This window comes from Nyctereutes procyonoides, unplaced genomic scaffold, assembly GCF_905146905.1.
Source record: "Nyctereutes procyonoides isolate TBG_1078 unplaced genomic scaffold, NYPRO_anot_genome, whole genome shotgun sequence".
NCBI classification, from domain to species: Eukaryota; Metazoa; Chordata; class Mammalia; order Carnivora; family Canidae; genus Nyctereutes; species Nyctereutes procyonoides.
The window spans coordinates 17,489,764-17,513,412 of record NW_026575137.1 but is presented as its reverse complement, the minus strand read 5'-3'; the positions used below and the strand labels follow the sequence as shown (position 1 = coordinate 17,513,412).

At 45.5% G+C, this 23,649-nt stretch overlaps 1 protein-coding gene across 1 annotated transcript in view; it reads right to left on the bottom strand.

Annotated features, from left to right (window-relative positions):
• Positions 1 to 1,224: 1,224 nt before the first annotated feature.
• Positions 1,225 to 23,649, bottom strand: part of BAALC (BAALC binder of MAP3K1 and KLF4) — an 81,794-nt gene continuing 59,369 nt past the window's right edge. Inside the window, exons 2-3 of the mRNA XM_055303294.1 lie at positions 14,112 to 14,278; positions 1,225 to 3,576 (exon numbers count right to left, since the gene is read on the bottom strand). Of these exons, the coding sequence (XP_055159269.1) occupies positions 3,466 to 3,576; positions 14,112 to 14,278 (278 nt within the window). The 3' untranslated portion in view covers positions 1,225 to 3,465. The remainder of the gene's footprint in view (positions 3,577 to 14,111; positions 14,279 to 23,649) is intronic.

The following is a 23,649-nucleotide window of genomic DNA, read 5'->3' as shown; positions in this document are numbered from 1 at the left end:
CAGAACGAAATCATACAGCTACTCCTAGCTGCAAAGGAGGCTGAAAAATATAGTCTTTTTTTTTCTAAGTGGACATGGGCCCAGCTAAGGAAGAAGGGGAGAATGGATATTGGAGTTCTAAACTAGAAGTCTCTGCCAGAGCTCGCTTTTTCTGTGAAATTTTCAGGTTTTAACACCATGCCAGCCAAATGAAGCATGTCTGCCATCTGGTTCAGCAGAGGAACTGCTTGTTTTGTGACCCCTGCTTAGGGGAGCAAATATGGTTGGGAAACCTTTCTGTGGTAGGTGCGGTAGCCTGTGAGTGAGGCTGGTGAGGGTCCTAAACAGGTGAAAGTTAACAGAGTTCCAAGAGGGAGGGTGAACAGCAGTGGCCCAGGTAGCCTGGGGCAGGGGGAGCACCATGGAGGTGGCGGTAGGGTGGGGAGATACGGTCCGTGGCCTGCTACCCAAGGGGTGCTTGGAGTTCGGGTGGATGGGGGGGTCCCTGGCTGCCCCCCGCTTCCCTCACCTTGAGGTCTTAGCAGCTCTTCTGGAGAGTGCACTTTCCATCTCCTTCAAATTGTGAGGTCTCTCCTCCTGAGCTTCACCAAAGATGCCCTCATGCACTAGGTCAGGGTCACCCTTGCCGGAGGGCAAGGAAGCCTGGGCCTGACCCAAACTCCCCAAGCTCACCAGCTGGGCAGTCACTGCTGTCACTTTCTCAGCCACCTCTCGGATGTGATGATTCCCCTTGAAATGGCTCAGTCTCCCCGCCACGTTAGACCTTTGCGCCAGGAAAGGCACCACATATACTGGAAAAATCACTGGATTTGCAAGCAGACTTCCCTCCCTTGAATCCCTGCTCCGTTGCTTGCTAGTTAAGTGACTACAAATACTTTTGTAACCGACAATTGGAGCATGGTGTTCTCCTTACCTACTTCATAAGGTTTTTTGAAGAGGTCACTTCTATAAAAGACCTTTGTATTAAGAAAAAACTAGGGACACCTGGGTGGCTCAATGGTTGAGCTTCTGCCTTCAGCTCAGGGAGTGATCCCGGGGGTCCGGGGATCAAGTCCCATATCAGGCTCCCTGCCGGGAGCTTGCTTCTCCCTCTGCCTGTGTCCCTGCTCTCTCTGTGTGTCTCTCATGAATAAATAAATAAAATCTTAAAAAGAAGAAAAAACTAAATAGTTCTAAATAGAAATTTAAGTTTCCAGTAAAGATTCATATTGGCCATATGTTTGAAATTGATGACTTTATTGACACAAACTTTGCAATAGAAAGTGTTAATAGGATAGTAAGAATCAGTTCTTGTATCATACACACAGGAAAAAATTGCCAGATGAGTTTCCAGTAACATGGTTTAATTTCTGATCACTGTCTTTGTGAAATCCAAATTGTTCCAGGGAGGGGCAGATCATATATGTCCTTTATTCCCTTCTCCCCCAGGAGGGAGACCTGGTTTCTATATAAAACAGAGACGCCCTTTCAAGTTAATAAATCCCAAACAACTTGCAGCAGTGAAGTGATGCGAAAAGACAAGGATGTAAAGAGAAACTGGTGTCGTCCATAACTGACAGAACGTGAAGGGGGAAGGAACACCCCACACAGAAACACGACACATGTGCCCTGGGAGAATGAGCCCTTGAGCTTGCAGGATCATTGCCAACCTTTGGCAGCGGAAGGCTCAGCTGAGTAATGCCGGGGGGCCATGGGAGTCACAGGTTTGGCTTTTATTTTCTTATTACTTTTTAATTTTCAGAACATGAAGTTCCCTAAAAGCCCTTTCTCAAAGTACCACAAAATGATAGAAGTTTGGGAAAACTAGTTTTGTGTAGGGTAAAGGCTTGGGCCGTGATTAGGAGAACACCCAGATCCAGAGTGTAAGAGAGAAACCTATTCTGAATGTCAAAGTGAGTTCTGCTGCAGAGCAGTTCACTACACACACCCTACACCTTAGGGTCAAGGTTCATCCCCTAGTTATTAAATCCGCTGTTACATTCAGGATGACTGGCCAGACTCCAAATCTCTTAGCATCTGCAAGGTGCCCGGTGCAGGGTTGGTACTTAGTGTTTAATGGATAAATACACACTGTACCGAAGGGAGGGAGGGAGGGAGGAAGCAGAAGCAGTACTTGTCTGTGTTTCAGTAATAACAAAATTGGCAGGTAACGAGGCCAAGTTTCTAAATTTTAACCAACACATGTCAATTCTCTAGGCCACATTATGTAAACACACACCACCAGTCTGCCTATTTCTGCTAACTATGGAGTTTATTGGTATTGTTTGGTACAACTTTAGTCCTACCTTTCCCAATCCAGGTGTGTTAACAGTCTTTTAAAAATCATGCTACGTTACTTTGGAGGAAGATACTTCCCCTTTAACGTGTTTAAAGAAATGTTAGATGATTTTAATCTATCAAGACATTTTTCACTGCCTCTGATTTCTGACCCAGTGTGCATCAGTCTAACGTCAATGTTAACACAAGGTTAACGATGCACACCAACCAGGTACGGGCTTTCTAAAGTGACTCCTTCACGGGTAGCACATGACATAGTCCTGGCGCCGAGGACAAGACGCCACGGGGAAGCCGTATGTGCTGCTGGTACGTGTGCTAGGTTATCTCCCTCTGGTGAGCTGTGTCCACGCAAATGACCCAACTGGAGAAAACAAACACTCAAGAGTGCAGGCAAGGAGAGCTGGGAAGCTCTGAAAATGTGGTGTCTGGCTGAGCCCCGGGAAGCATCCTAGGTTGGATGCATAGACCACAGTGACCGTGACATTGCGGTGTGGAGGCTGACATGGACACCAGGATGGGGTGCATGGAAGGCAGTTGAGAAATGGGTGTGACTGCCTCACGGAGACCTCCCAACACATGCTGTGGGTGTTGATGGAGTGAGTTTGTGTGAAACTGGATCTGAATCTCGTACTGAGCTAAGGAAACATGTATAGCAGGAAATTTTCCTGTTTCTCAATTTCTCCTTTATCTGGATTTACCGTTGGGTAAAAGACAACTTTTAGGTGAACACGGTAAGCTTTCTGATGGTGGTATTCAGCAAGAGAGAACGAAAGAACAAGCTGACTGGAAAAGCGCACGCTACCATGGCCAGGGGAGCCTAGAATCCATGTGAGCATCTTTCCCCCAGGGAATGTACTCCTACTTCTGTTTCATAGACCCACCTGTGGCTTTTGCTCACTGCTTTCACATCAGACCACAGTGCAGGAGTTGCAAAGAGGCAAACTAATTGCACATTTGCAGCTTATTACCATACACAAGTACTGCGCCAAAATGTTTACGTGGTAATTGGAGGCTGAGAATGTCCCCAAAGCCCAGGCAGCCACTGGCCTGCTGGGGAAGGCAGTCTCTCAAGGCAGCAGCATTATTCATCTTCTGCGAGGGTCACACTCTTCTTCAAGACTCTTTCATGGGGTCCAGGATGTGGAGGGCACCAAAGGAGTCCATCTGCCCTTCTAGTAGCACACTCTGCTAGTTAACACAGTTCTTCGCCATCCTTCGATTTCTGTCCACCTGTCGGATACTTTCTGTCACGTTAATGGTAACTTCTTTTGCAGACATTCGCTTAGCATCTCTTTTAGCCTGTTAAAAAGTTTAACATCATGAATTGAGTTAGAAGAAAATATCCAAATTTGCATTCATCCCTTGAGATTGTTACACACACACACAGGCAGGAAGAATAACCCACAAGAATACACACACATACACTCCTTTTCAAACTCCTCATTTCTCTGTTGAAACTCTAATCCTGACCTAGCACAGAGCCTGGCATAAGGCGTACTCAGTAAGACACCATTGAATGAATGCATTAATTGGCTAAGGTCCATCAAAAGGTAGTGTGGAAGCTTTCACAGTTAGCTTTAGTAAAGCAATGAAGGAGTAGGGCTTTGGAACTGGATAGACTCTGTGTTTTTTTATTTTTTAAAGATTTTATTTATTTATTCACGAGAGAGAGAGAGAGGCAGAGGGAGAAGCAGGCTCCATGCAGGGAGCCTGACAAGGGACTCGATCCTGGGACTCCAGGATCACGCCCTGCCCCGAAGGCAGGCGCTAAACCGCTGAGCCATCCAGGGATCCCCAGACTCTGTGGTTTAAATACTGACTAGATAATTTCACCACGAGCAAGTTTTTCCCAAGCTAACCCTCAGTCTTCTCCTCTGTAAGGCAGGGAATAATAACAGTACCTACCTCACAAGATTATTATAAAGATTAAATAAAGTCTTGCATTAAGGTACTCAACATAATGCCTGTCACAAAAAAAGGACCAAAAACAGATTTAGTAAATATAATAAGTAGAAAGATAGCTTATCTACTTCTATGTGACGATAAATCAAAAATAAAAGTCCAGAATCCATATTAAATACTAAAGCATTAACTAAACTGTAGGCTCTCCAACCCCTCAAGAGTAAACTTTGACTAGTGGGGAGTGATTTTGTGCCCATTCTGCTCAACGATATACTTGGAGTGAGCACGAGAGGGGTCTTGGGAGTCGTCTCCATAGTGGATAGACAGACATATGTTGTCCCATCCTCAGTCCAGAAAGACCTGCTGCCTTGCTTCTAGAAGTGCAGTCAGTGAATGACTTCCACATGTCCCACTGGGGTGCGCAGCTGCAGAAAGCCACCTCACCCCGGGTCACGCCCTTGCCACGGTGGCCCAATGTGGGGAATACAAAGGCCTGGCCATTTTGGCACAAAGCTCTGACATACCACTAGGCTCCAGAGCTCCCCATGGGGTGGGGTAAGCTGCAGCTGCTTGCACCTGGCTCACCTGCTCCTTTTGCCCACTCCTGCTTCTACGCCTCTCTCCACAGAGGTTGATGCCCAATGAACATCCTATATAATGACATCTTGAGGTCTGCTTCCTGGAAAACACAGTCAGCCTCAGATCTGAGGGAGCATCTCCCAGGGCATGAGCACCTCCCCATGCTGGGTGTGAGTGTTGATAGATGCATGTTTTTCATATAACATGACCCCTGAATACAAGCCAATTACTTTCTCTGTAGTGCATCCAAAAAAATGATGGGCTGTTGCATCCCTGGAGAAAAATACATGGGCCTGTTTTATTTACTAGCAAATGCTATGTAGTTTGTAACCTGTCACATAAATCCTGTGCAGCAGCTGCTGGTGATGCTCCTTCTAAATTCTCTTTCCGTGCCTGGTGCATCTAATCCCCCAATGGCTGTGAGTTCCAGCAGCTTACTGCTCAGAGCAGCACCCATGTTTTGAGAATTGCCCTCATCTAATTGGAGTCACCTTGCTCAGAAATGCTACAGAGGTCACACACTAATTCCTGGAGACAGCGCAAAGCCAGTATCTGATTGTTAGTGATACAAAATGCTGGCCATTTTGCCTCAAGGAGATATAAATCTAGGACACCTCCATGCTCCAGAGCCTCCATGGGACCAAGCTCCCTGCGGGATTCAGTAGAGCTCACGTATTTGCTGGACTGGGTCCCCTTCCCATCCTGCTTCCCTTACCACCATATGGGCTTCACCTGAGATGACTCTTTCAATCAACTGCTTGCACAAGAATCCTCATCTTGGGCTCTGCTTCCAGGAAAACTGACCTAAGAATACTTTATGGGTGATCTGACGATTGTTTAAGGGATAATTCTGACTACATGCAATTTTAGTCCTAACCGCTGAGGTCATGAGCTAGGACATCATTGCTCCCCTCATGTTCTCAGTGCCTGGCACCATCTGAAACAGCAGGCTCCTAATTTCAGTTTGGCTGAATTAGTGGATGAATGAATAAATGAACACACTACGCTTGTCAACGCATCCTTGTTTGAACAACCAGAAGTCAATGCCGTTTAAGGATTCAGGCTTACACTCTGCTCTTCCAAGCCTGAACTGGCAGCAGAGCAAGCAGTGACTTTGATGGGTTTATTTTTCCCTAAAAGCAGAGAACTCCTAAAGTCCCACAACCAATTGCACTAAAAAAAAAAAAAAAAAAAAAGTGTGTCAATTACTAGGCCAATTCCACCTGATTTGCATTTTGGGTGTTACTGCATACAAGCCTTGAGGACGAGGCATGGGATAGAGACACAGGGGCTTTATTTAAAATGAGCCAAGTTGACAGCAGCATTCCGCTTGAACAGTGGGCAGTAAGAGAGCTTTCCAGACTAGAAATGTAAACTTTCCAAATGGTATAACTGCTTTTCTCTAGAGATACTGTCAAGATTTCAGAAAAGGTTATTAAAGATTACCACAGAAAATGCTCTGCTCTATGTGTTAGTCTGCTTTTCTAAGCTTAAAAATATAAGCAAAAATTCAATAGCTGGATGATTCTTAATTTCCTTATCTAAGAGTCCAAAGCCACAAAATAGTCATTCCCAGAACAGCTACAGAATATGTATAGTTTTAATCTCAAGCACAATGGGGTGATTTCTTTTTTTTTTTTCCTTTTTGCAATTTCTTAAATTTGTATATCCGAAGCCCACCTAGTGACAGTGTTCAGAGCACAAGCTTTGGAGCCTGACAGACCTGGACATAGGACAAGGCTTTGTTACCAGTTAGCTGCCACAAACTGTGTTACTTTACCCTCTGGATCTCAGTTCCCTTACCTGAAAAATGAAATAATGCCTGATTCTTTGTGGGGCTTTTTGAGAGAATTAAGCATGTCACTCAGTATTAATAGGGTGACCAACTTTTCCCAGTTGGCCGAAGATTGGCCTATTTTATTATTTTTATTATTTTTTTAAAGATTTTATTTGTTTATTTGAGATAGGGTGAGACACACACACACACAGAGAGAGAGAGAGAGAGAGAGAGAGAGAACAAGAGCCAGAGGGAGAGGGAGAGCCCAACTTGGGGCTCAATCTCAGGACTTTGGGATCATGACCTGAGCTGAAGGCAGATACTTAATGGACTGAACCACCCAGATGCCCCAGTTGGCTTCAGTTTTAAAACTGAAGTCCTCCATTCTGGAAACCTGCTCAGGCCCCTGCAAACCAAGACAGTCAGCCCACAGAGCTAACATTAATTCTATTTGCAAAATGATGAGGTCAAACGTACTAAATTTGAACAGAAAACCTTCTTATTCTACTGGAACTATGGCTCTTGATCCTGCTACTTCTAAACAACACCGACAGTAATCCTGCGAGTTATGCATTTGGCTAAAGGACAACTATGGTGTTGTACTCCAGTGATGGGTACAGGTTCTAAGCCATAAACAAGTCCACCTTCAAACAATCACACGATATTAACTCTATCAAGTTAAACAATTAGACCAAGGTATTCTCTTGGAAGTATTTTATAAAAAGAGAAGCTTTAGTGTCTGAGACACCAGCAGAAAGGCATTGCCTCTTGTACAGCAGCGCGGACATTCAGGAGGTCTGTTTTGACTAGAATCTACTTACAACTTGGAAATCTCAGACTTCAAGCCCAAATGAGAGGGAGAGAGAAGATGAGAAAGAGAATGACAATGCCAGGCTCTTTTCTCTAAAGCCCTGAGAAGTTGCTTTGCTCTCCTCCAAGAGAAGAGCTATCCAGATACATGGAACAATTATCCCATTTTGTTCTTCAGATACTGTGTATAACAGGTATTTTCCCCACTGATGTGGCTCTTAACCAGCCAATCCTTTTTTTTTTCTTAAGATTTTATTTATTCATGAGAGACACAGAGAGAGAGAGAGAAAGAGAGAGAGGGAGAGGCAGACACATAGGCAGAGGGAGAAGCAGGCTCCATGCAGGGAGCCCAATGCTGGACTCGAACCCGGGACTGCGGGATCACACCCTGGGCTGAAGGCAGATGCTCAACCGCTGAGCCACCCAGGCACCCCAACCAATCCTTTTTATTTAATATCCCATTCCCTTGATTTAACTATAGGCAAAGAAAATCTGTCCCAATTGCAATTACTGGCTTAAAAACAAAACAAAACAAAACAAATCTGGTCCCAAGTCAGTGATGAGAGAAACCTATTTGGCATCTTTTTCTTTTGTGGCTCTCTGCTAATTCAATCCTTCCCCTAGTTCTAAAATTCTTGTTTTGTGAGTTTTATCACCACTGACTCTTGTTAATGGGCCACCTCTAGTTTCGCACTCAGCTTTACAGCTTTTCTCTTCTTCCCTCTGCCTCATTTTAATTTCTGCAGGTTTAGAACTCTGTGAATCACGGACTTTAGTTCTCTTGACCCTGCCTCTTTAATTAAAAGTAATTTATTGGCTGCCACTTCTCAAGAGTCACCAGATTGACTGTGATCACTTCCTGGCATCTTCAAACCCAGATGGACTTAATCTCTTGGGGTTTAGAAGTCAACAACTGGCCTATTCCCCAGTGGAAATGGGGGCAGCGTGGCTGCTCCGCGAAGGCCTGGGGTCAAGGCTGCAGCTCAGTCTGCTCAACCCTTTCTCACTTTCCCCTCAAATGGGAATATAGATGTTCCCAATTTTATTTTGACTCCAGAAGTATATCTATACCTGACATGGGATCACCTGAACCTTTTTACAGTTCCTCACACACAAGGAAGAAAGGCAAGGCTTACTAAGATTATGATTTTTTTAAAAAGATTTTATTTATTTGAGAGAGAGTGAGCGAGAGTGAGCGAGTGCACACAAGTGGGGGAGGGGCAGAGGGAGAGGCAGAAGCAGACTCCCCCTTGAGCAGGGAGCCTGGCGTGGGACTGGATCCCCGGACTGAGCCGAAGGCAGTCGCTTAACTGACTCAGCCACCCAGGCAGCCCCTGGGATTATGATTTATGAGACATCAATTTTTCTGTTTGAGTGTATTTTTTACTTATAAAACCAGTACATAATTATGGTAGAGAAATCCAAAGAGTAAAGGGCATGATGAAAAGTAATATTGTTCCCATGTTCTGGCCACACTTGGGCTTTCCCCACGGGTAACCACAGCTAATGATTTCTCTTTCCCAGTATTCTTTACTTCCTTCCTGGCCTTAACTATGGTTTGAATTATATATTTGCTTGTTTACTCATATATTTTCTACACCCTCATCAGATTATAAATGTCAAGAAGGTAGGGACCCAGTCTGTTGTGTTAACCAGAATATATCCCCAGAATATAATTTAGTGCCTATCACATAATAGATACCCAATAAATAACTTGGTGAACACATATATGAGAAGAAATCTTTAGAAAGAAGAGAAGAGATGCCCTGGGAATAGCACACCTGTTTGCATTACACTGTCCTGCCCTATAACTTTCCTAGAAACTGATTGTTTCTTACGCTGTCCCTGAGAGACAGAAATGGTGCTACTCCTTCTTTTCCAAAGAGGCAGTGAAAGTCACTCAAGCCAACATAATTTGCCCAAGGCCAATGTTGATATAGACGGTAGGCTGAACTGAAGATGGTGGAACTGGGTCCCACATCCAGCCTCCCACAAATCTGCCAAAGCTTACTCTGAATTCTCCACTGTTTTGTTTTCGGTAATAGAAGGAAGAACATGGGGTTTGGAGGCAAACAGATCTGGGTTTACATTTGTATCTATTACTTTTGCAGCATTTCAGAATAAACAAATGCATGTTTAATTTGATAGTGGCTTAGGTTTAATAATTTATTATGATTGTGAATAACTCCTTCATAATTCCTTCATCCATATCCAGTTAGAAGGATATTAGATACGGAGGCTGTGTCCTAGACTCAGGAATCTATAATATGAAGTTTCTAATGATTACATATCATGGTATCTTGATACGTAATCTAATGATTGATAAGTATCTAATGATTACATATCTATGGTACTCCATTAAAGACAAAATGAACCACAATTAAAGAGTGCACGTACCTATTTTTTTTTAAAGATTTTATTTTTTTTATTCATGACAGAGAGAGGCAGAGACACAGGCAGAGGGAGAAGCGGGCTCCATGCAGGGAGCCCGACGTGGGACTCGATCCTGGGACCCCAGGATCACGCCCCGGGCCAAAGGCAGGCGCCAAACCGCTGAGCCACCCAGGGATCCCTCTATTTTTTTTTAAGTCCAACACAGTCACATGACTACTCCCTGTGCCATGCTGGCCAAATACCCAACCTTCTTGAGCCTGTTTTCCTGAGTGAGAAATGCTACTTCCCCCTTAGAGTGAGGAGTAAAGATGATGCCATATGCAGTGTACCTGGCTCATTGTGGACACTCCCTCCTCTCTTCCTTCCCAAAAGATTAAAGACCGAGCCTTGTCAGCTGCAACTCAAGACATCTTTCTCCTGTTCAGTCAAGCCCTATTAAAGGGAGACAAGCAATAACTAACATCTAGCTGTTCCCAAATTCTGTGATTTTATTTGCTGCTGTTTCATGGCATTAATTCGAGGTCATCAGAAAACATTTGATCTTGATGACTCCACTGAGGGCCAGGATGCTAGCCTCCAAAGGCAGGGGTCAGATCACGCCTCAGGCAAAACTCTCCAGAACTCCCCAAGCCTGGAGTGAATCCTGTGCCCATCACAGCCCCATGCACGGTACTCAGGCTGCTCAGCATAGGGGTTTAGACCTGTCCGGTAGCAAGTGCCAAAGGAGTTACTGCTTTTCAACCTGAACCTCAGGTAGATCAAACACCAGGAAGGCAGCAGAATCTGCTTGAAAGAAGCACTGGGGATCCCACAGAACAGTCCTCAAGCTCAGGATGGTGGCGCTGGAGGGACTGGGTGGGCCTGGTGCCCTGGGAAACCTTTCTAATCCTCCGGAAGTGCTCACCAGCTGCATTCAATCAGCATGTAGTTAGTGAGCATATTCTAGGTTCATAATCCTGAATGAAGGTGGTTCCGGGGGCAAAGGAGCCTGAAAGTCTTCTAATGGAATTGGCTTTTCTACAGACCCTTAGACAGATGATGAGTCTTGAAATTCTTCAGCTATATAAGGTAGCTGCATGTGCGGAGGTAGTGAGAATCACCACACACACACACACACACACACACACACACACACACCCTCCACATCCCTATACTGCTAAATTGCCTCCTTTTCCCAGACTCGAACTAGACCGTGCATCAAAGTGCCCATCTGGCAGGTACCCCTCTCTGGTTTTCTTCAATGGGTTCCTTTGTTCTCTCCCTCCTTTTAATGTCAAGTTTGTGTTTTCCTAGGAGAAACTCATATTTACTTTCCAAACTCTTCTCGTGTATCTCCTATCGCCACCACCCAGGAGAAATTCTGGGCTTCTCCCACCCTCCTTGCAGGATGAGGCCCCCCTGTTTGGCCACAGCCATCTCTGCAAGGCTTCTCCCATCTTTCCTGGACCGGACCTTGCCTCGCTGGCACCCAGACCCCGGGTGTGGGGGGAGCGGGAGCAGAAGGAGGAAGCTTCTCGGCCTGGAGTCAGTCGGGACATCAGTGAAGTGCTCAGTGCGGTCTGGCCACTTGGCCAAGGATAATAAAGTAACTCAAAACGACACAGCTTCGGAAGACATGAGGGCTCCTTGGGAGGCTCGAGCCCTGTCTGCTCAGAGCTGTATCCACACATACATTTCCACCTTGGCCAAATACCTGAGGAGATAGGGGAGGAAAACAGAGTCCCAAGGCTGAGGAAATGGCACTTTCAGATTCGAAAGCAAATGTTTGGAGGCAGCCCCGAGTTCCTGAGCAATTAACCAGCGGGAGAGGATAAGCAGCTAGAGAACTTCCTCTTGCGTTTTGGTCGAGCTCAGGGCAGGAGCCGGAGGGAAGGAGACCCAGTCAAGGATTTCTCAGATGCTGAGATGTCAGAAAGGTCCCAAGTGACTGGAAGAAATCAAGACACAGTACAGAAAGAGAAAGAGCCCTCCCCGAGACAGGTCCCATTTGCTAAAGATCGTGGTTGTCACATTCCTTTTGCCAGGTAGCACCTATTAACACCAGGCCTAAGACAGGGGCTGAGGGAAGCTATGGTTGGTTTGATGAGACATGAAGTGGAGAGGGGGTCAGAACAGGAGATCCTGCTGCTCACAGCCATTAGCACCATCAGTTGTCCCCATCACCTTTCGGAAAGCAATCTGAACTGTGGGAAGGCATCTATGTTGAAGGGAGAAGTTGCAAGCCCCCACTCCTGGCCTTTTATTTCCTGGAAATAAATGGCACTATTTCAAATTGGCAAAGCTTTTGTTCATTTATTCTGTATTATCTGCGTGCCCAGCTTCACCCGCATTAAAATTGGCAGCTGCTTCAGAGCAAAGGGCTTGTGTTCCTTTTTCATTCCCACATCCCTGGCATCACAAAAGTGCCTGGAAACCTAGAAGGCACTCAGTGGAAGAACAGGACATGAATGAGTCCAAGGAGTGCTTATAGGACCTGAGGAGAATGTTTTCCAGGTCTAGCAAGGATTGCCTTTAACACACAGACTTGTTTTATAAATCAGATTTAGGCAGGTGCATAAAGATTCATGCTGCATGACAAGTTTTTCTAGGGAAAGAAAGCTCTTAAGAAGTGCCAAAAAACCATCAGCCAGGTGGCTGGATGATGTAGAGGACAACGCTGTGAAGTGGTAGTAGGTCATCTTGGGAGAGTTGAGGAAGAGGGAAGTCACTGAAAATGCCGGAAGCTTTAGCCCAGAGTATAGGAGACCAGGGAGGAAGAGATAAGATGTCAAAGGCCCCGGAGGGTTCAGGCAGAAAATGATTTTCATTGAGCGGATTCATAGCTGAGAGCTGTGTGGATACAAGATAGCTCTGCTGACAGACGCTTCAGTCAGAGGTAAACTTGTCCTGTAAACTGACACTGTCGATAGAAAACCTCTGCCATGGCTTTTGAGGGATTCAAGACGTCCGGTGGCTGGTGAGATCCCAGGACATCAGCAAATGTCTGGACACTCAGAACTCAAGCTCTCTGCCCCCTGCTCTTATTTGGGAAGTGGCTAAAACACAGGCATTGCTCACCGAATTGTGAAAACAACCTGTGTGGACGGCTTATCAGCGGGTGTCACCTGCTCCTGGAGCTGAGCTGCTCAGGGGGCAAAGGCCCTCGCCCCCCTGCCCTGGGGGAACGCTCTCCCACCATGTGTGCTGGGGGAACTGCTCTGAAGAGCCATCACCGGTGTTTGGTTCCATTGGGCTGTGGTGCTGTGTGCCTAACCATGCCCTGCTAATCCTTGCTGGCTTCCTTAGGGCACTTCTCAGCTTACAAAGAGCAGGCCCATCTGTTCTCTCTTCGTGGTATTATTTCCATTGTGTGGGTAAGGAACCTGAGACTCAGAGATTAAGTAGTTCTTGCCAGGCCACTTAGTTAAGGAGCATTAGAGCTGAATTTGCAACAGGTTTTCTAACCAAGGGTTAGAGAGGTAACTCACTCCTGTGACAAGAATTCCATTATTAGAGAACCAGTTGTGGCCTCAGGAAACAGGTGGCACTGGCCTGCGGGGACAGGACCAGTAAATTTTGATGGGGGTGGGTTTGGACAATCAGCACCAGGTAAGCAGTGGATTTGGAGGGTGGGCCATGGTGCAGATGAGGAAGTGGAAAAGGGGCGGGGAGGAGGAGGAGAAAGCAGATCCTGGCGGGCCTACCAAGGGCATTCTTTCTGGTGGGAGGAGCCAGGGCCAGTGTGGGGAACACCCCCCCCCCCCACACACACACACACAGCAGCTCTGGGAGAAAGGAAAGAATCCAAAGGACGCCAGCTGGCTCTGGGATGCCATAGCCCTGCTTCTTCTTCAACACTAACAGTCTGAGGGTGATGCTGGCACCACATGCTGCAATGACAGCCCCCCTTGGGGACTCTCCCACTGCCTGCCTTGGTGGGGAGGGTAGGAGGTAAGATGCTGGCTTGTCTCCTGCCACACCACACCGATCTTCTCTCTCCTTCCCTGTCAACCCTGAGCCCTGCTGACTGCCTGGCCCAAAACTGGTTCCTGTGACCTGTACAATCCTCAGTGTCAAGATGGTGAGAGCTGTGCTGAAGGGATCCTCGAACAAAGCTATATTTATGCAAACACATGCTGCCTTTAGAGTGCAGATAGTAAGGGCCCATTTCTACTGATTCAACAAAACACGGCAGCCCTCAAGGCAGGGGTTGGGGTATGGTGGGGTCCTGCTATCTTCTTTGTAACAATTTTCACATGGGTGGGGTAGAAAATCTCCACTGGCAAGGTGAGCCATCACTGCTCCTTCCCTGGGTACCATTTCAGCTGGGCCCTGTTCTAGGAGCAGCTTCCCCCTTCTCCTGAACCAAGTGGGTTCTGTGGCTGTGACCTACCTCCATGGTCCGAAGGCCATTCTGTTTCTGGGTCAGAGGGCCTGAGGTGAGACTCTGGGGATTCGGGCACTGGGTCCCACAGCTCATCTTCTTCTCTGGGTTGGATATTCCACCTTGGGCTGCAGATCGGGGTATACCATTGGAGGACAGTCCATCTTCCAGCACACCTTGGGGAGGGAAACAGAGAATGGCACTGGAGTCTGGCACATGACAGTTGCTACAAACAATCCCCAAGAATGTGGGGAAAAAGCTACAAAGAGGAAATAAGTCACAGAATCCCACCATGCAGAACTACTCTTTTCTAAAAGAACATATGTGTGCGGTATATATATAATACACACATATATGTTATAGTAGGCTCTACACCCAGGGTGGAGCCAATGTGGGGATTGAACTCATAATCCAGAGATCAAGAGTCACACACGCCTAACCGACTGAGCCACCCAGACACCCCTTTGTGTGTGTGTGTGGGGGGGATTTTGACAAAAATGAGACCCTAAAATAATTTCATAACCTGAAATTTTTACTTAAAAATACATCAGTGACATTTTTCCATGCAATTCAATAATCTGCCCTCAGTTTTCACACACTTAGTCTGCCATTGTATGGATGTGTCACCATCGGTTTATTTTTTTATTCTTTTAAAGTAAGCTCTATGCCCAACGTGGGGCTTGAACTCATGACCCCAAGATCAAGAGTTGGATGCTCTACTGACTGAGCCAGCCAGGCACCCTGTGTCATCATTTATTTAATCTCCTCTCATTGGTTATTTGTTTTCACAGTAAATGTGACTGTGATTGAAACTCCTTGGGGTAAAGCTTTATTCTTAATTACTTCCTTAAGGTAAATTCCTACAAGTGGAACTGCTGGTTTGAAGGTGATAGAGTTTTTTACACAACTGGACTGAGAATATGTTCTTTCCATAACAAATGCCAGGACATTATAGGATGAGGCTTAAATAAATAGCCTCACTGAAAAGCAAGAGGGCTACATGGAGGAGTACGTGGGTGAGGAGCACCTGACTGAAAAGACAAGAGGTGGCCCAGGATACAGGGGCATGAGCAGGTGTGAGGCAAGAAGCAGGAAGATGCTCGGCAGTAGCCACAGGGAGGCCAGTGGCAACCAGGTAGACTGGCCGTCTTACCCCGCACCCCCAGCTGCTCAGGCTGGTCAGCAGTCATGGAGCAGTCTATGAGGTGGCGTATGGTGACATAATAAATACATATTTGGTGTTTTCCCCCAGTTCCTTCCTGAGTGACAGGGGTGACAGAGGCATCTTTTGTTATAACATTTAGTTTTTGCTCCAATTCATGACACAGAGCTCCTAAATGCCTTAGAATTTTGCTAATGAGAGGGGAGACAGGATCACCATTTATTCTAATGAAGCAACTCTCCGGGGTCCCCTTGATAGCTTCAGGATAGGGGCCTCGTGCCAGAAAGACCTAATCCTGACTAGGAGCTTGGGCCTCTCAGCCCCACCTCCCAAACTCTGAGGATGGGGGAGAGGCTGGAGACTGAGTCATTTGATCATGCCTACATGGATGAAACTTCCAATTAAAAAAAAAAACAATAACAATATTTAGGGAGCTTCCAGGTTGGCAAAAGCGTCTATGTGCTAGGAGGGTGACAAACACCAACTCCACAGGAACAGAATGCACTTATGAATCTTCTAGATCTTGCCCTATATCCTCTTCACCTAGCTGTTCATTTGTATCCTTCATAATACCCTTTACAATAAACTGGCAAACATAAGTAATGTGTCCCTGAATTCTGTGAGCCATTTTAGTAAATTACTGAACCTGAGGAGGGGCTAAAGAACCCCAACATATAGCTGGCTGGTCAGAAGTACAGGTGACAACCTAGGACTTAAGATTGACATCTGAAGTGGGGGGCAGTCTTGTGGGGACAGGCCCTTCACCTGTGGGGGCTGTGCTGACTCTAGGCAGTGGGTGTCAGAACTGAACTGAATTGTGGTGTCCAGAGAGTTGGAGAATTGGTTGATTTGGGGGGAAAAATCCCACATGTTTGGTGTCAGAAGTGTAAGTAGAAACAGTACCGAGAGGTGCCTGGCTCAGAAAGAAGGGCAGGACTCTTAGGGGCTGGCGACACCTGAGAGAACAAGAACAAGAAAGAGAAAATCCATGCCACGAAGGCTGGCTCTCTGAAAACAGTGCCAAGGCTTAGGCTGGTAGCAGTTTCCAACCCTGCCTTCCAAGTGGGCTTCTCAAGTAGGTGCAGCTGACATGCTCACAGGAAATTCCAGTTACAGAAATTAGCACCAAAACAAGAATAAACAAACATCTGAAGGCGGCCAACACTGTAAAAGAGAGACAGCAAACTTTAGGGCAGAGACCCCACAGGAAATGTAGCTAACAACGTATGCAGCAGCAAATTTTAAATGAGTGTAATTAATCTGCCCAAAAAACTGAGGGAAGATAAGGTAAACACAAAATGAGGACAAAAGTGACCAAAAAGGTTCAAATAGAGATATTTGAAATAATCATTTTAACCATTGAGATGAATTTTTAAAAACTCAGTAGCAGAGCTGAATAGCAGGAAAAACATAAAGAGCAAGTTAGTGAGCTGCCCTAGGGATTCTCCTGGAAGGAGCAAGTGAGAGTATGAAAAACACGCTGGGAACACAGGATCAAAATCCAGACATTACAATCTCAATCTAATAGCAGTTCCAGAAGGAGAGAGTAGAGAAAAATGAAGGGAAGCAATATTCACATATATAATAGTATTTCTCAGAACTGAAGAAAGCTGTGAAACCCCAAATCGAAACAGTCTACCAGACACTTGGCAAGACAAATAAAAAGAAAACCCAACCCAGACAGATCTTATAATTCAAACACTATCAATAACAGGAAAAGCTTCAGAAGAGGGAAAACAAAAACAAAAACAAAACAAAAAATCTCAAAAATGAGATTGACATTAGACTTCTAATCAACAACCAATGAATGTAAGAAAATATGGAACAGTGATTTCAAGATTTCAAAGGATATGCACGTTGTAAAATCTTCGGCAATATACTGCCAGATTTACCTCTACCAATCTTTCTCCAGTTACCCTACTGCCCTCTGCCAACAGTATATGAAATGGCAATATTCCCCGAACCATCACAGACTCTGAATATTTTCTTTTTTTGTTTTTCATCTTTCCCAATTTAAGAAGCAAAATAAAGTATCTCATTGCTTGGATTTACATGGCTTGATTTACTAGAGGTATTATTTATATGCCTATTGGCTAATTGTGTTGTTGTTGTTGTTGTTGTTGTTTTAATTGCTGAGTCACTTGCCTATCTTTCTTTGGGGGTGTTAGCCTGGGTTTGCTCCTAATTAAACTTAAGGGAAACAAACCAAATCCTTTCCCAGAGTGTTGAGAAATTATTTGCCTGGAGACACGCATCGGATTCACAAAGAGAGGGGGTTGCTTGATTAGGCACAGCTGGTGAGGTCACAGTCCCAACACAGCTGGGGAAACAGTGATCCAGGGAACACACACGTCTACATGTTACCCACCTGTTCTGCAAAATGCTATGAGGCTCTCAACTGTGGCAATGGGATAGAAATCAGAATTCAAAATGTCAAAAATCACAACAGAAAATGGCTGGGCTCGAGCTTCCTGGCTGGCAGGCTGTGACACATTGGGACACCGTGGATGTGTTCCCGATGTGCAGAGACATTGATTCTTTCAGCTTGGCTTGCCCTATATTTTTGTGGCTCCCTTCCTCCATCAGCCTGCCCTCCCGTCCCTTCTCATCTTCCCTCCATGTTACACCCAAAGGGCCTCAAATGCACCAGCATGGACACCCTAGCACACATATTCATTCTCCATCTCTGCTGCTCCCTGCAGACAGCTGCCCCTTGGCCCAGCAGAACGCTAACCTGGAGAATGAATCAGAAGAGGCCCATGAAAATCCAGGAAGCAGGCTTGGTGCGATTTGGGCTGGTAATTCCAGAGTCCCAGCACCCGCAGAAGAGTCTCGAACAGAGCTTCTCATTGTGGTCCAGGGACGAGACTGTTGTTGCTGGTCTGCTGCGGCTTAAGTTAAAAACTGAATGCGAGCACTTAGAAATTTCTATGGCACTTGACATTGCTGGAACATCTGAAGATGAACCGGTGTGACTGAACTTCTCTGATTTAATAGGAGATAGACCAGTTCCAGGGCTGGCAAACTTACATGGTGAGTCCCAAGTGGTGTGAGCCAAGTATTAGTCATGCATAGTAAGACGACGTGTTTGTCTGTGATGGGCTCACGGGGGAAAAGCAACTGATCCTGAAGGAGGGTTGGGGACTTGGTCAGATATGTCCACTGGGCCCATGGATAACTTGCCTCACAGGGAAGAGTGGGGCCAAGTGGAGTAGGGGCAGAAAGGAGGAAGACAGAAGCTTCACCTACCTTAGTCTAGGGTATAACTGCCTTCAGCTCTTGGGGTTAATGAGTGGGACTCAAGGCTAGCTAGTACTGCCTTGACTGCTTACCACAGTGGGCCATATGAATGTTACCATTTTCTATGCTGTGCATGACTTGGTATCTGGGTTAAAGGTAGGTAAGAGGCATTACTGAGCCACCCACAGAATGTACCATGGTGCTTCCAGCCTGGGTAGGGATGGCCATCCCCTTGTCTTACTCTAAGACATTCAAGATGTGTATCTGACCCCAATCCTCCCCATGCCCATGGTCAGGCCTCTGTGGGGTTTAGTGAACATGGAATACAGCTCCCTTCCTTCTCCCCCTACCGCCCTTACAGCCCCCTTTCCTTATGCAATCTAGTTGCTAACTGAGGAGGAGGAAGGCAAGACAGAAAAAAGAGGGGCACCTCGGTGGCTCAGCTTTGAGCATCTGCCTTTGGCTCGGGTCATGATCCTGGGGTCCTGGGATCGGGCCCCACATTGGGCTCCCTGCAGGAAGCCTGCTTCTCCCTCTGCCTATGTCTCTGCTTCTCTGTGTCTCTCATGAATAAATAAAAAATATATATTTTTAAAGACAGAAAAAGGAGGCAGAGGGCACCAGGCTCCAAGAGCAGGCAGTGGAGAACATATCCCAGGAAGGCAGATAGGCAAAAGGAAGTGGAACCAAGCGAGTCAGAGCTCTAAGCCTCTGGCAAATGCTACAGTGTTCCATAGAATTTTACTTACAAGCCACAAAATAAAAGACAAAATTCTTTTTTTTTTTAAAGACAAAATTCTTAAGAAATTCAAGAATGCTGCAGAGCATTAAATTCTAAGCACAGGGCCCCTTTCTGAGCTGAGCAGCTGGTGGCACACCCATGAAGCCAGGCCTGCCAATACTGAAAGATCAAAGCAGAGCTGCTGTGGCTAAGGTACAAAGGCCACTCCTTCATTCTCAGCAGCTCCTCCTTTCCCTGGGCATTCCTGCTGAGCCTCAGGGTTCCTAGAAACACAACTGTAAAATCATTCATTTGGTCCAGTGTTTCCCATTTTCATTGGTGTCTAATTGAAAATTAGAACTCTGATTTCTTTAATCCCCAATCCAGGGACTTCCTCATTGATTAAATAGGAATAAGAATTAAAAAAAAAAGGAATAACAATTCCTACTTTATAGGCTATTGTAAGGATTAAATAAGATGACATATATAAAGATTACAACATGTTTGCCACATACATTGTACTTATTTTTATATGTCCCAATATCAGCTGTCTTGTCTCGGCATGGTGCCCCTCTCCACTAGCCACATTAGTACAAACTTGATTTGTGAGTCATACAATTGGTGCCCATGTAGTGCCAAAGGACTGGCCCCTTGAGCTTGATAAATAAGCAGAGAAGCTAACAGTGATCAGGGGTCATCTGCCCATTGTGGTCAAGATATAACAGCAAAGGGTCAGGAATATGGGGTCATTTACTGTTACTACTGCCTGCAATAAACCAAGTGATTATGCTGCATGGATTTAATCTAACTTGTATTTTTGAGTTCCAAAAATAATAGAGTCAATGTCAGAAAATTAGTGAACTATAGAAAATCACAAGGGAAGAATAATTTTTACCTCATCATCCAGAGCTGTCTCCTGTTAACAGGGGGGTAAGATGTCCTAGCAGATGCTATTGGAGTCCATCCAGGTCCACCTGCCTGGCCCCTGCACCCATCCCCTAGCTGCAGTGGATGTTGGCGGCTAATAGCTCTTGGCTGCCCTCTTCTCCTAAGGCTTGCCCCTGGCTGAGAGAAGCGTCCCCTTAACAGGAAAGGCCTGGCTGGTTACATTCAGGCACAGCTCAGGGCCGATAACCAACTAAAAGTGTTGGGGGAGAGGAGGGCCGTACAACACCCAGCCCCCTTGCCTCTGAGCAGGACAGTTCTTTTCCTTTGCTCCTCAGCAACCCATTGGATCAGGCTGAGGCGAGACCAATCCTGAAACCTCATCCCTGCCCAGCTCCTTCCCCTGTCCATCCTACTTTGCTGTTCTGGCTCCCTCAAACAATTTCCTTCCCAATAGTGTCTCCAGGAGTCACTTGCATAAAATCCCCTCCCCAGGCTCTGCTTCTAGAGAACCAAACCCAGGACAGTGTATATATGCTGCGTGCCCAATATATTCCTTCTGCTCCTCCGCACTCACTCTCCCTTCCCCTCACCCTGTTCTATGACCCAGGACACTGGGATCCCTGGGTGGTGCAGCGGTTTAGCGCCTGCCTTTGGCCCAGGGCACGATCCTGGAGACCCGGGATCAAATCCCACGTCGGGCTCCCGGTGCATGGAGCCTGCTTCTCCCTCTGCCTATGTCTCTCTCTCTCTCTCTCTCTACCTGTGTGACTATCACAAATAAATAAAAGCTTAAACAAATTCTCTATGACCCAGGACACTGACCTGAACGAACCATGTCAACAGGCTCCCTGTGCACTGGCTTCTGTTTGGGTTTGTCAGTGGGCACCACTAGCTACTGAGCAGAGGAGTCTAGAGTAGCACAGTGAGGTTGGGTCTCTGTTCCCCTAACTCCCTCCCTGCAGGGTTGCCTGGAGTGCCCGTGTCCTTTTTTTTTTTAATTTATTTTATTTTATTTATTTATTTTTAAAGATTTTATTTATTTATTCATGAGAGACACACAGAGAGAGGCAGAGGCACAGGCAGAGGGAGGAGAAGCAGGCTCAAGGCAGGGATCCCAATGCAGGAATCAATCCCGGGACTCCAGGATCAGACCCTGGGCCAAAGGCAGGCGCCAAACAGCTGAGCCACCCAGGGATCCCCCCTGTGTCCTTTATACACTCCTCCACCAGACAAATGTACAGAACCAAGAAAACCCAGAGAGACAGTGCCATTAAGAGGTCCCTGATGACTTCTGGGAAGGCTCAGAATAGTGGGAACAGAGGACAGACGGCACGTTGTTGAGTAGGAAGTTACTTACAGATGCTGCATCGGTCAGGGTTCCCAGCTACAAGCAACAGAAATTGACTACAGTGAATTAAAGTAGAAAAGCAATTCATTTAAATGACCTGGGAGGCTCTCAGACTTTCTGGAAGGCTTGGAGGTTCAGGCACAGAGGGTATATCTATCTAGGCACAATGTCCCAAATCCCTCCATGGAGTGTGCCCTACCAAGCCCTAGACCCTGGAAACTGGTCTCAGCATTACTGCCACACTTATATCAAAATATTATTGTTGTTTTTCTGAAATTCCTGAATTTTATCTCACCACCTTACTGGGTGCCAAGTGCCCCAGGCGGGGGGCAGGGGGGGCAGACGTTGTTGTGAAAGCTGTATTGTTTTAACCCTGAGCTGCACCTGCAAATCTACTCCATGCCAGCCCTCTCCAGCCTGAAAGATGAAAGAGTGACTCTTATTTTACAGCAGAAGAAACTGAAGTTTTAGTGCAGGTTCTGTATATCCAAACTTGTGGTCTTAGCAAGTATTCACATATCCTTGAAAGAAAAAAAATCCCAAGTAGGCAGTTCTCAAATTTTAGTGGGCATGAGACCCTCCATTAAAATGCAGTTCCCTATGTCTAACCCCCAGAACTCCTGATTCAGTAGGAGCCCAGGAAAATGCATTTTAACAAGTTCCCTCCACCCTACCCACTTCCAGTGATTCTGAGACATGGAATTCTAAAGTCTGCATTTTAGGCTCCTGACATGGAGACTGATGCTTATGCTAGTTTTGAGGGTACCATGCAAAATGCCCAGCGGTATTTCTTTTCACAGGGAACTCTGTAGTAGTAAATTGAGGGACATCTGTATGCCCCTAAGGAATGTCCTTTTGTGACATCCTTCACAAAATTTTCATTCCATCCAGAAGATAAGCCAAATCACCAACTTTGCCAAAAGATGGGAAACAGCTGTGTCCAAAGCTTGCTGATAAGTTGCAACCAATGAGTTCTTGGCAGTTTCTTGCTATTTTGGAAATGAAGCTGGGAGGAGGGCAGCCCATAGAAATTAAAAATGATAGCTGGGAGCCATGTGGAGAGCAGGACAAGGGGCAATTCCTCTGTAACCCAAGCACCTGGCTTTCTTTGGTGAAGGTGATCACAGTGTCCAAAGCCATTGAAACCACTTGCAAGTCATGCCCTCGGTGACTGAAAACCAAAGTAGATTGACACTACCAGTCAATATGGGAAGAATCTCTTAAAGTCACATCAGATGAAACTCATCTGGCTCATTAGTGTCTGGGCTCAGGCCCTGAACACATGGCTAATGATAATCTTGTCTGTACTGAGGTATATATTAAATAAATCGCAACTGCCCAGCCACTTAGAATTTGTCTCCTTATTTTTCCAAGTGAACTAAAATGGACAGGTATCTCTCATTTCTTCAATCTGGTAAGTAATTTTTGAGCACATACTATGTTTAAGAAGCTGTTGTGTGGCTTTTTGTAAGGCCAATGTAAGGAAATCCTTTAAAAATGGCGAACAATCCTTACATTTATTGTCAATTAATTTTGAACAAGGGTGCCAAGACAAGCGCAGAAAAGAGTCTTCACTTTTCTTCTATTTTTTTTTTTTTTTGTGGTGAGGAGGGAGAGTTTTTTCCAACTAAAGTGTGGGACAACTGGATATCTACATTTGAAAGAATGAAATTGGACCCCTATCCCATACCATACACTAAAGTTAACCCAAAATGGATAAAAAAATCTAAATGTAATTGCTACAACTATTAAACACTTAAAAGAAAACATAGGCATAAATCTTTATGACCTTGGATTAGGCAATGGTTTCTTTAAAATGATCCCATAAACATAAGCAATAACAAAAAATAAATTGAGTATCATCAAAATTTAAAACTTTTGTGCCTCAATGGACATCATAAAGAAAGTGAAAAGACAATTCACAAAACAGAAAAGTCTTGCAAATTTCTATCTGATAAGGGACCAATAATCAAATGAAAACATAAGCAAATGATATGAATAGAAATTTTTTCAAAAAAGTATGCAAATGGCCAATGAGCACATGAAAAGATGTTCAACATCACTAGGTATCAGGGAAATATAAATCAAAACCATGAGATACTGTTTCACACCCCCTGGAATAGCTTTAATAGAAAAAGGCAGATAATAACAAGCATTGATGAAGATGTAGAGAATTTGGAATGCTCAC